Genomic DNA, 13,600 nt, shown 5'->3' with positions numbered 1-13,600 from the left:
TCAACTCCCATTATTCACTGATCACAGTGGAAATCAACCTAAGCCCGTAAGGAAAACAGTGCCAGAACTGAAATTGAGACAAAACCTCCAGAATTTAGACAAATACTTGAAACTCTTTTCTGAGCAAAACCTCAGATCAAAACCTGAACCGAAACCTCAAAATTGGAAGTCTGATGGCAACTGGAAATAGAATTGCGTAAGGTCCCTTCCCACGGCTACCGCTCCTCTCATTGAAAAGCTCCAGAGCACTGTAAAGACACTAGCGCTTGACAACAACTCTGGCCAAATGCTGAAGAGGCTCCTTGCACAACCAGGTGAACTACAGGGCAGGTGAAATGGCACACCCTCACTCTGACACTCAGAGAGAGAACACTGACTGCGGCATCGTTCCATAACCTCTTCCATCCCAAACAGCACTAAATTATCTGTTAGTTTAAATCAACACAGATTTACAACAATTTCATTGTGTGCACGTGCTCCTAATTATACGAAGCTTCCAGTTTGTTTTTTGTTTGTTTGTATGAAAGAGTCAGGCTTAAAATTGCAATACGAAGTACCCCATGGGCACTGATGAGCACGTTTCATTTCAGTACTCTCATTCATCATGGATGTCAAAGCCGATGCTACGCTTCCTTACGTGTGTATCAGTTTATAAAGCAACTACCACCATCGATTGGGCTTGCAGCCAGCACACTCTGCCATTAACAAAATACACAGAGACCTCGGCATGAAACAAATTTTTCCCAACTAAAGGATGAATGCTTCCAGTACAGAAGAAAAGTGGTACAAAGACTTGGACTGCCCTGGCCAAATGGAGTAGACATTTCCTCCTTGATTCAGAAAGACAGAAATGAAAACAGTGTCTGACCCAGAGCGCCATGGCATTCAGAGAACTAGTTTAAGCATGCTGCAATTCTGAACTTTTGTTGTTTTCTTTTTAAAAAGGGAAGCATGGAGTTATTGGGATGCAAAAGCTTGTAATGAGAGGCATGCGAATTCAAGTCATGCCACAGCAGTGTGAAACTACAAATGCTCCTGGGTGGTAATGGTGTGGGGATACACAAGGGAATGCTTGCCTGCATACAGATCATTTCTCCAGAAAATCTACTAGTTTGTTGAGTTTACTTTTTTCATATTTTTTTCAATAACAGCAATAATAGTTAAAAAGACTTACCTATTTGGATCTGTTGCTCTTTACTAGCCTGCAGAAGAGAAGAGACACATGCACAAAGTCGTTAGTGTGATTACAATGCAACGTGTGACAGATGAATGGTTCTAGAAGGCTGAAAAATTATTTGCTTTGCATTGCACCATTTTTTGCAATTCTACTTTTGGTTTTCAGGGATGGCACTTTTCCTCAGCCGAACAAACAGCTGTTTCCACCAATATACTAACAGAGCCCTTCATAAGTCTAGCATAAATCGAGCAGCTAAGGAATCCTGATTCTGAATGAGCCATTCTATCTACCGTGCAGCCAAGTAAGTTCGGCGGCCAAAAAAAGATTTTAAGGTCATTACAGGGGACAAGTCCTGCGGGGCAGCAGGGCAGGCGTGTTGACACTTCTCCTTCGGCGCTTTGCCAGGGGAGTGCGAAAGCCAACAGCAGGGACGGGGCCACCAGCGTGGGCCCGGGGCTCGGCGAGCTGTCCCCGGAGCTCCGGTGAGCAGGGGACGAGCTGCTCTCTGCAGCGCTGGGGATGCTCCGCTCCGAGCTGGCTGCCGGAGAGCCGGGGAGCGCGCTGCGCACGGCGGAGGAAGGGAAAAGCCGCGCTCGGGACGAGAGAAGGGACAGAGCGGGCAGGAAGCGCTCCCCAGCGGCCCCTCCGGGCCGGGGCTGCCGGAGGGACCCCGGGGTGCGGGCAGAGCCCGGGAGGGGAGCGAAGCGCCGGAGCCCGACGGCGTCCCCCGGCTCTCCGCCGCCCGGCTCGGCTGGGCACGGCTCGGCTGGCCGCCCCGCCGCCACTCACCTGCCGGCCGGCTGCAGCGCGGAGCCCCAGGAGCGCGGCTGCCGCTACCCACAGGGGCAGGAGCACCATCACGAGCCGGCGGCCCGCCGCCCGGCGCGCTCTTCCCCCTCCGGCCGCCTCCTCGCTGTCCGCGCCGCTTCCCCTCCTTCCCCTCTCGCCCCCGGCTCCCGCCTCGGCCGGCCCCCGGCGGCAGCCGGGCGGGTTGGGCTGGGCTGGGCTGGGCTGGGCGCTGCGGGCCCGCGCCGCCTCCTGTTGCTCGCTGCGCCCTGCCTGCGCCGCGCATCGCGACCTGCGGCGCTAATAAAGCCGCACCGGCCCCCGAGCGCGGCTCCGCCTTCGGCGCAGCCCCGCACACCCACGGCGGGGCCCAGAGCCCCGGCTCGGCTCGGCCCGGCCCCGGGCTGCACCTGAGGCGGGCGGGCCCCGGCCGCGCTCCGCTCCCCCTCCGGCAGCGCCGCTGAGGAGCGGGACCCCCTCCTCCCCGGCCGCACAAAACTCGGCACAGCCCGCATGGACAGCGAGCCCCAAGGGGAAACGGGCCAAAAGCTCGACAAGCGGCTTGTCTTTGTAAGGAGCCAAGGTGAAACGCCCCTGCGGTACTCGAAAGGAGGACTGAAATTTGCCAGACTCAGGATTATCTCCTGCAGCTAGAGATGGGTAACACGGGAACAGCTGGATCCAAATTAAAATCGTCCTGTTCTGACAGACCTTTAGGATAACAAGTCCCATTTCCTACTCATGGGAAACTCATGACTGACCAAAGTGAGCCTGCTGGCCTCCAGCTAGCACAAACTATCTGAAGGTTTTCGGAATAAATGTGTGAAAGCCTAACCATAATAATCATCTATTTTAAATCGAGCTGCTTGTCAGAATCCATCACATCTACATGAGAAAGCAAGTACTGGTTCTCCTAAACCCAAGTTGCCTCATAGCAGCATGTAAGAGAGCCAGACCTGCAGCCTTTGACTAATTCAAGCCTGTGCCAGGCTGTGGAGCAGCCCTGCTGCCCCAGAGAAAACAGTTCCCCAACTGCACCCACTTTTCTCATTCAGGAAACAAAACAAAACCAATTTTCCAAGAAAGTGGAAATCTAATGCCTGTTATTACCAAAACCATTTCTGTACACAAGGAAATGAGGAAACGCACAGCAGCCTGCTGCAATCAGCCCACTGTAACTGGGCACATGCACACTGCACAAGAGCCACTTTTTGGAAAGACCACAATCAGAAAGCTGAGATCCTGTAAATGCCAGCTACGTAATTATCCATTAAAATTGTCAGTCACAACTGACAGTTCAGAAATGCCAAGCTAATGCTTTCTTTCCTCCACAATATTATGTGCCATTCCCTTAACACACGGCTGTTTGACATTTTATTTCCCTCACTGATGTTAGTTATGTGACCTCAGGCCTTACTCATTGTACATTATTCAAACCCTGAAAACCACTGCATTGATTTCCTTGTGGGTTTATCTGCACCACAACATACCTGAGTGCTTCGCAAGCCATCCATTTTCTGTGGTGAATTTAAGGACCAGCACAATCTATTTTGCAGTTAGGCTAATTACAGGAGCAATTCCCGACTGGATCTCTTTCTCCCATTTTATCTAGCAATCTGAAGTTCCAAGCCAAGTTCTTTCTGACAGTTTTACAAATGCACAAGGTCAGGTTCCCCATAGTGGGGAATACCTGTGAGGAACTGGTGAGGGTGATGCCTTCTGCAGGAGAACCAGTTCTGATTGCTCCCTGTCACCCAGGCGCTGGACGGGGCACTGCTGAGCAGAAAGCTGCGACACAGTGCACACCAACAGCCAAACTTCAGGCATTTTGTAATGTGATCCTAAACATGGTCTTTCAATAAAGTTGGGTGTCCTAGGTAGTTTCACTTGCCTTTCTCAATTAGCTAAAAACATTTCTAAATACCAAAGAAATATAAAAATACATCAAAGACAGATCTGGAGACCAGAGCAGATATTCTGTTCTGCTGTTTTTGAGAGCAAAGAACCAAGGTTTGACGGACTTATAACAGAGCAACAATAAGGTGTTAAAATGACATCTTATCAGGTATCTCTAATATGAAATAAGACTGAGTATCACAAATATACAAACGTAAATCAACTTCCCAAAATTGTCTTAATTTGTTAAAGACATTTTTCATCTCTAACAGCACAGTTGGGACATACCATTATCAAAGAAATCATATATTAGACGAAGTATACATAAATACATACATTTTTTGTGTATGTGTGCACATAAATATTTGCATCTTAAAAATCCGTTACATATTTGCAGTTCTAAAATTCTTCCTGCTAACACTACATCAGATAGGCTTTCTGTGTTTGTGCAGTTTCTGTGGATGCACTGCACTTACAGTTACAAATATTATATGAATCTGAGATTAAGCTCTGAAGCAAAGAGGAACAGAAAACTAAAGTTTTGTATGGGGCCCGATTCTGGAGCGTGAAGAGCACAGCAGTATTTGAATAGCAAGAATAATATTTATGGGAGCAAGCACTCAATGCTGAAGTAAAATGTGGTATTACCTGATTAAAATGGCTCCAGGACATGGTTTCTATGAAATCTCCTCGCTTCTCACAGCAGAAGAGCCTGCAACAAAACAATTTCAAAGCAAGTTTTACTTGGAACATTAACTCAAACAGAGAAACCTTAAAGAACAATATTCCCTATATGAAACCAAGAAATGAACCATAGTTTTTTCACTCCTGTTTAATATCAGCTTTCAAATATTAACATATTTTGAGACAAGCCCCTGGTAAACCTGAGTATAACATCTGTGAATAAATCCATAACCTAGACAAATCACTTTCTCTTCACTGAGCATGTACTCACATGTTGTCTAATATTCCGTTTTGCAGTGACATTTCCTGAAATTTAGGAATAAAGTTCTTCTCCACATTATAATTTATTGACTTTCTGACCTACTATGTTCTTTGCCAGTCTGTAAGTTGACGACCTCTCTCAATAGTGGCCAGTTTGGAAAGCATTAATTCTATTCTTTCCAAGATAGACATATTACTAAAAATTAGCCAGGGATAAAACAAGCTGCTTATTTAAGATGACAGAGACATCTACTTTGAATGTCTGTTTTAGAAAGCTAAAAATATTTTCTAAGCATTGTGCAGATGGTTGCCTATTTCCATAGGAGTAGCAGGCCATGGAGGACATCTTTCTAGAGCAAATGTTATTGCTGGCTGGTTCAGAAAAAAGGCATAAGATCATCTAGAGAAGGTAGTTACAGTTTCATTTCCCTTCTTTGTCTCCTGCCACAACCTGAAGATCACAACTCTTACACAATGCTCGGACTTTTCTCTTTTGTTTCATCTTTACCATTAAAAGCAGTGTTTGCTCTTAACATCCAAATACCAGCTCTGCTGAAATTCAGCTTTTTTGTCAAAGTCTAATTTGGGTTCTCCTTTACTCTGAGGCATGTCCTGATCTACGTGTAACAAAGGGCATGATCCTCAGCGAAACAGGGAGACAAGCCCCAGACTGTGCTCCCATGGAACCAGAGTACCTGTGCAACTCCTCTGTAGCCTGCACCAGGTAAGTGCTGTGGGCAGAGCTGGCCACAGGCAATGGATTGCAGAGCGTGCAGGAGGGCACCCTCTTTGGCTTGTGCTCATTTCCAAGGTTCCTCATGGCTCTCAGCCTGCAATTCTCTCACTGAGAAAAGCTGTAGCCCTCCTCAGTAAGACTGCACCCCTCGTGCTTATAAACTCAGTGTTAGTGTGGATTAATTTTTCCTCCCTAAGCTCAACAACGACCTCATCAGATTTTCAGTCTGCTAAAAGTTTGCTTAATGAAAAGTAGAGTTTATTTTTACTTTTTTCAAATTAGAGACACAGGAGGCCTAAAGCGCAATCTCAAAACCTAAGGCAGTATAAATCACTTTCTTAGAACAGGATACATCTGAAAAGAACGCCTGCGCCTCATTTTTAAAATACGTTACTATTTGCATTTCAGTAATGCCTGAGGTCCTATTCATGGGCTGGAGCCCCATTGTAACAGGCATTGTGAGTGCACACAATAAAAAGGCCACGCACAAAGACCTTTCAGTCTAAGGACTGTAGTCATACTACTGCAAAAAAAAATACAAACCCCAAAAGCCAGGGGTATACAAGAACAAAATTTTAAGTTCTTATACAGAAACCCATCTCTTGCTGCAGGTTTGTACAATTAGTCTTACAACTGTCCTCATGCAGCAGGGTCTCAGCTGCAGCTGATGTATCTTTTTCTGCTCTGCAGGCAATTTGTCAGGATCATTCAGACAACAAAGGTGCCAGAAGCAGCTCCAGACCTTGTCACTACCATCACACAGGAGTGTTAATATTGACATTAAATTCCAAAAGACTACCTCCTCTCTGGCTCCTTGACATGACAACCCTAGTCATGCAGCCCACAGCTGCAAGAGCCATTTTTGCTGAGATGCCACATTTAATATTACAGCCTAAAGTGCCACCCAACCACTCCTGTGCTTTGATTTCCAAAACTGCACAAGAAGCTTTTTTGGATATTACACTTTTCATCTGTTTACCAGGGTGTCAGACAAGAATTGCCAGACAGCACTTGAAATGGAAGCACTTTATAAATGAAAATGGCTATAGTTTCCCCTTCATGGTGCATTACATTTGGGAATATTAAACCATGCAACTGTATTTAATTGTTTTAAATACACTATTAATCTAGCAGATTGTTAAATGAAGAAGCATAGTAGACCTATTATTTTTAACAAAGCAGCGTAAGATTTACAGTCAAGATTTAACCACAGGACATAGGAAACTGGAGAGAAAAATGTAAGACATGAAAATTACAGTTGTAAAATATGTTATGAAAAATAAAAAGTAGTAGAAGCATAAGAGGCAGTACTTGTGACAACTTCATATACTAGACACATTCCATAAAATTGTTCCTATTTTAAGGTGGTTCATTTTCAAATGATGTGTGCCAAACAAAATGCAATTAAAACCGCCTCAAATCCTCAAAAGAAATGAATAAACAAATACCCATAAATCACGCTAAAAACAATCAGACCAAACTTTCAATGGCCTGTGGTATTGATACAGAAACCTGTGGTTCTGGTGTTGCAAGAGGTTCCTGGAAGCGCTGAGGCAGTGACCCTCACAAGTTGCATAGACTCCGATAGGGCCAAAGGCCCATTAAATACTTCTGCTTAAGTTAAGTCCTCAGAAGAAAATACAGATGGAAAATACTTTATCATCCTGTACAGTTAGTGCATTTAATATGTGGTTTGCATGTGCTCTGCCTTAAAAACCCTAGCGAATTGCCCATACATAAGGATTTTACTTACTTAAATTATACCTGTATGCTGGAGGTATGGAAACTGTTGTGTGTTATCCGTGCTTATTTTCATTAGCATTTTTCTGGTTGTGGAAATTCCCGATTTATGATTTTATACATACTCCCTTGTGGACAGCGGGGAGCTGTGTAATCTCCTTGTGTATATAGACACATGATATACACATATAGTGCTCAGCCCCACTGGCTGGATGCACTAAGATGGACACTCACACAACTCGGTAATTTTTCCACTGACATGAGAGAAATAGCAGTTATTGGCTTCTGGGAATCAGCCCTCCAGGGTCTTAAAAAGGGATTATATTTTACAGAGGTTGCTCTCCCACCCCCCTGCCCCCCCTCGTTTCCCCTTCATATATTCAATTGACTGAGCAGAACAGTGCCTTCTACTGGCAAGTGCGCAGCCTGAGGACTTAAGTAACGCAGCAAATGTCCAATCCATTCCTTGAAATCTCCATTGCAAAATGTGAGAGATGCTATAACTCTTATGACCACAGAGTGGCTGTTCTTTCCATACCATTTGTTGTAAGTGAAAGTGTGACAGCATGTTTAAGTTTCTGGAATTGTCAAAGTAAACCTTTCTGCTAGGGCAGCCAACCAGGCTCGAGGAACTGGATTTCAGTAACATTTAATTCCCAGGGCTTCATAACCAATGAAGGTCATAAGTAATGAAAGTATGACAAATGTTGCAGTCCTAAGATAAGCCTTTAGGCACTAACATTCATTATTTCTGTAGCCAAGCACTGCCCCAAAAGACATATATTGAGTATATGAAAATACTAGTATTTTTAAGCAAAAGTGATTAGCAGCATTTTACAAAAACAGCACATAAAACAATCACTGGACAGAACAAGGAATACATTCTCAGTATAGGAGCAGGTAAAGATAAACTTGCCATAAGAAGAGAGAGGACAGAGAAGGGGAAGACATGAAAGAGTTTAAAGTCCTCTAAGAATTCTGTGAAAAGCAGTGCCATCAATGCTAGTTTACTATAGAAGAAAATTATGCTGGGAGATGTTCTTTGAGTGCAGCGTCTACCCTGCCACAGAGATACATCCCAATTTTAAATCTCCTTATGGGCAAGAGATTTACAGACAATCCCTCAAATGTCTCTTTCTTTCAAGAAATTTGTGTACAGCTGAAGCAACTGTGCTGAATACAGTGCTGGCCCTTCCCTAGCCATTACCAATAATCAACATAAGACTTGTTCCCACTGAAGAAGGAAGATACTCACCTACCTACCATGCTGCTGAGAAGAGTGACTGCAGCTTCTCATTTTACACAACTTTTTACTTATCATTTGTGCACGTCCATGTAATTTATTTTGAATCAATCCCAAACCCTAAAAGCACACACTGCATAAATTTAATTTGTGGCAGGCCAGACATGCTGTTGATTGACAACAAGAATACCATAACACCTTCCAATAAAGGCCATATACTCCATCAAGCCCCTTGATTCGTGAGTAATCCCATAAAGCCATAAGATTAGCCAGAATATAGCCAGACCAGCATCTTGCCTTATTGCATGTACCCCTTCTGTTGGCTTCATGAACTCAACACTCTTCCCTTGTAACTTGTTAACAAGTGCTTTGGTTTCAGTCACATTCTTACAGAAATTTTGGAGGAGATGGGTAGCTGCACAGAGAGAAGTGAATAATTTTTCAGTACTCTGACTCCTTTTCTGCCATGGATTCACACACACACACAAAAAGTTTCCATAAGGAGAGACGGAGGGTTCACACTTAGGCATTCCCCTACCTCTCAGAAACACAATGATGATTCTAGCTTTTCACCCTAAAACCAGATAAGACAAAAGCAGCACCACAGAAATAATAAAATGAAATATAAAAATCAATAATATCTTGTTGAAAGACTGTTCCTAAACCAAGCCACTGAGAATTTCTGATTCAGCTCTAATTTGAAGCTGCCTACGCCAAAGCGTTATGATGTTATCTTACTACCTCACAAAACACTACAAGTCAGTCATGTCAGTAGTTTTTGTTATTTCCATTTCCTTGATTCTATTACAAAAGGTCATTCTATGTCATAAGAATAAAAATAACAGCTTGAGGATGGTTGCCAGTAGTGCCTTCTTTTGTAAGCATTTTAATAATGACCACAGTTGGAACCCAAGAGACACCACTGTTCCTGTAAACTGCCAATAGCTCAAAGGGCATTTTAACTAGGACCATGTGAAATTTCAGGCTATCTCCCGTCCCCTACACATCAGCTTCAGAGTATATTATGCCAGCACTTATAAAGAAAAGAGGCAAGTACTTTATGCTGCTACCTTTGCATTGAATGCATTTTGCATCTTAGTTGTTCTCTCTAAAGCTGAAAGAAAATTAGAATAAGCTCCAAGTCAGTTTTAATTCTTTTCTATTAATTCTCCCCACAGTTAGGATGAATGATTCCATATACAACCTCCATGTAGACTCAGCGTATAAAGTACTCACCTAGAGTGAATGTCAAATTGCCTGCAGTTCTGGGGAGGGCTGCTAGAGCTCTGAAGAGCTAGCACATTTTCAGTGTTAAGTGATTCAGACAACTGTCCACTCGCTGCATGGTGGCGGTGTTGGGTAGCTGACACCTGGAACAGTGTGAAGTTTGTAAATGCATACTCAGGACGAAGTCAGCTTTCTCATCAGGTGCTTTAAATGCTTAAGGTTAGTTTCCATTAAAGAACCACCCCACTTCTTCCCAGCGTTCAGTAGGCAGGAGCTGTGTTACTGCACATACATATGCCATTCATCTCATCAATATCACACACAAACTACTTTCATCTGTTAATCATTTGAACTACAATTCTCTCCAGAAGGAATCACTGAGAAAACGAGGAATTAAAATCTCCTTCAGTCAAGTATCGCATCTAAAGCACTTATCTATGCCATCATACATACTCAAGTCAATAACACCAGTAAAAAGCCGAACCACGATCCTGTGATAACGAGTGTGGAAAATAAAGGAGCTGTCACTATGGATACAATGGCAGAAGCAGATGAATACTGTTATTTCTGGACAACCCCAGTTCTAGATGAAAGCAGGAAAATTGTCTAGTGCAAATAAATATAACAAAACCACAGGACAAAGTTCTTGCTGTAAATCTTGTAGATATTGACCCATACAATAGGTTTCACATACAAGAACACAGCCTAGATCAAAACCGGATGAAAAATTAAAAAGAGAAGAAAGGCTTCAGAGCTGTTAGCACATCTGGCCACTTCTAGCAGAATCTAGGCATAAATTCGAAACAGCATATCAGAGTAAATACTTTTGTATATATTGTTGGCATAGGAGAACCTTCAGTAATATAGGTAGGTTCAAGCAGAAAGTTGAAATGCAAGTATTATTTTTACAGTGTGTACGTGTTGCATATACACACCTATCTAATCACTTTCTTGTTAACTCTTTTAATTGACAGAAGATACTAGTAAGCTTCTGTTTTCAATGAACATACGCGACTACATTGGAAATACATAATTTTTATTCAGAAAGCCTCACGCAGGCTCTAAAACTGCTAGAACTTTCTAGGTGTTGTTACTAAAGAGTTTGCGAAGACTACCGAAGTTCAACACTCTTAAATCTTGATGAGTTTTACTTTTAAATTTGCAGTGGAGACGAGTCTTTCTGAAAGTTCTTCTTGAATCATTATGACTGAAATATGGAATGAGTGTTCATATTTACTGCTTAGCAGTCTATTTGTAATAATAACGGGCCTTAAGCCAGAAGTACTGCCCCTACTACTGGTTGATTTATTGGATTTTTTTTCCTCTCTAATATAGGCAGGCTTATAATAGGACAAGAAAATGCTATTTTGCACTTGGAATTTTTCATCATTGTTGTTTTTGTGCCAACTTAGACATTGCACTGTGAATGTTATGTAGACCAGATGGTGAAGTCACAGTCCATCTCTAGCACTGTATTAGATGCATATTTTATCTAAATAGACAGTTTTATACACAAAATCACTGAACTCACTCTAGTACATATTCTACACTGCACACTGACCCCAGTGCACATGGAAGGCTAGCACAGGCAGGATTTTCAAAGAAGTTGAAAGAGGTTTGACCTCAGGCTCATTTAAGTGCCATACTCAGTTAGTGCTGAGGCCATCACGACAGAGACACCCAGCTTCCTTATGCCCTCCTGAAAATCCCAGCCATGAGCTTCCATTTCTTACACTGTGTAAGCAGATCATTCAAATTCATGGCACTTCATGGGAAAGTATACAAGTAGGCAAGTATTGCCACTTTAACTTGAATTTGCTGGGACACTTCCAAATCACTTCCATTTCCAGGAGGAATTAAAACAGGTGCTTTGTCTCTGCAAAGCAGCTTAAGCTAAAATCCTGATACCACTTGCTGCTCTCATATGGGGTCATGGTCGTTAAATATTTAAGCCAAAACAACAAGAAGTTGAGATGAGAGAGCAGCAATGTTTAAGCAAATAAACTTCAGCCTCTCTGGACTGCACTTCTCCACTTTCTCTTCATGAGGATCCAACTGCTTTAAGAGATCATCAAAAACACAAGGGACACCTCCAAATACTGTTTAAAAACCATGAGAACTGAGCTTCTGACCTTACCTAGGGTCGTCTTACCATGTCAAGGCTGGGGTTATTTCCAGGGCAGCATGTGAGAGCTTTCACTGCAGCTGCTTGAATAGTACTTTGCCTGTGGATTAATGGATGGCTTAGACTTCTCATTCTTACTAGCCTTTACAATTCAGGAGAACACACAGAGGATTTCTTCTGAAACAGCTGAAGTAAAAAGACAAAAGTAAGCTAACCTCCTGACCTGTAAAATAACCTTGTAGGGAAATCTATTCAATATAGCTGCTCACTGTTTCTGGGAAAAGGAAGAGAAAGGCTTTGCAAGAGGAAACAATAACTTGTATACTGTTTAAGAGGGGAAACTACCACAGCAACCTGTTTCTAATGAATTTACATAGCATAGAGGCGAGAGTATATCCAACAAGGACCAAGCTGTGATAAAGAGTACTGCAAATAAGGATTTAACAGATTTAAAGCAAAGGACTTCAACTGTCCTTACTGGCATTTAAACCAAGGAAGCACTCCAGTGACATGCAGAAGCAGCTTTTTTTGAAGACAAACTTCTTCCTTCATCAGTGGCCTTCTGTTTTTAAACCTCTATCTAATTAATATTTATTCACTTGAGTAGGTCCATAATAAATACTGCAAATAACATGCTTAAAGGAAAGTGAGAGCAGTTCAGGGTTCCTAAGGAACACAGAGCTCCCCGCAAAATTTCGTTTTCTGAACCTCATATCTGTTCTGAGAGATATTATGAGATTAAAAAAAAAAAAAAAAAACACACCAGAAAATTCTATTCACTGGCAATGTGATAGCAATGCAATTCAAAATGCAGGAACAGAAAATGGCAAATAAAAATATGGCAACATAGCAACAACTGAACACGTGAGACCAAATGCCCCATATTTTGCCTCTGTGTGTCCAATAGCCAAGGAACACTGAATTAATAGAGCAAATTTATATAGAGAATGCTTTCCCAGCTGTCAGGCTGAGGAAAGGCAGTGAAAAGAGAGTGATTCTGAAGCAGCATTTGCACTTAAGTATGACATCTCACAGGCCCACCTGCCTGAACATCCACACTCTGGTGGGAGTGTAACACTCAGGCAAAGGCAGTCAGTAGTTCATGTGCAAAGCACACACCAATATTTCAGCTCAATTTCTAAGCAATTTCTAGCAGAAGTTCTAATCCCATGTACCAAAGAAGAGGGATGAAAAGTATCTGAAAAAAAATAAACAAAAGGAGCTACAAAATCCAGTGTTCACCATCAAATCCAGATATAAAAACAGCGTTGTGCTGACAGTCAAACAGTATGAATACATTCTGAAGCATCTTTTTTAAATCAGATGATTGCTGTATGCAGATTTACTTGAATTATTCCCCTCCCCCCCTTTCTGGATTTTTGAAGTGCAGCACATTCCCTTCCATATGATAACAATATGGAAAAACAACCCCCTCCACCCCCTCCTCAAAAAAAAAGTTATTTACTCCATTTTACTCCATTAATTTGTTTTGCACACATTCATCCAGTCTGGATTACTTACTTTTATTGGCCCCTGGTTACAGGAAATGCCCTACAGCATTGTCTGACTCAGCAACATCCAACATAATTAAAAAAAATAATAATAAAAAATGGCAAAACATCTGAAGAATAAAAAAAAAAATCACGTTTACTTATGTCAAATATAACTTCTAATAGGACATCATTCTATCAAGATCAGCAATAATTAAGGGGCATCAATCTGTCC

At 42.4% G+C, this 13,600-nt stretch overlaps 1 protein-coding gene across 2 annotated transcripts in view; it reads right to left on the bottom strand.

Annotated features, from left to right (window-relative positions):
• Positions 1 to 11,976, bottom strand: part of ADAMTS3 (ADAM metallopeptidase with thrombospondin type 1 motif 3) — a 134,243-nt gene extending 122,267 nt beyond the window's left edge. The window contains exons 1-4 of one of the 2 annotated variants that reach the window (XM_082759722.1): positions 11,903 to 11,976; positions 9,760 to 9,893; positions 4,508 to 4,571; positions 1,175 to 1,202 (exon numbers count right to left, since the gene is read on the bottom strand). In XM_082759722.1, coding sequence (XP_082615848.1) covers positions 1,175 to 1,202; positions 4,508 to 4,571; positions 9,760 to 9,893; positions 11,903 to 11,905 — 229 coding nt within the window. In that variant the 5' untranslated portion in view covers positions 11,906 to 11,976. Of the gene's footprint in view, positions 1 to 1,174; positions 1,203 to 1,966; positions 2,184 to 4,507; positions 4,572 to 9,759; positions 9,894 to 11,902 lie in introns of those variants that run through there. The other variant, XM_082759723.1, reaches the window with a different exon arrangement.
• Positions 11,977 to 13,600: the final 1,624 nt, after the last annotated feature.

This window comes from Aythya marila, assembly GCF_965140915.1.
Source record: "Aythya marila genome assembly, chromosome: 4".
In the NCBI taxonomy this organism is placed as follows: Eukaryota; Metazoa; Chordata; class Aves; order Anseriformes; family Anatidae; genus Aythya; species Aythya marila.
The sequence above is the reverse complement of the archived record's forward strand: the minus strand, read 5'-3'. Positions and strand labels throughout refer to the sequence as shown.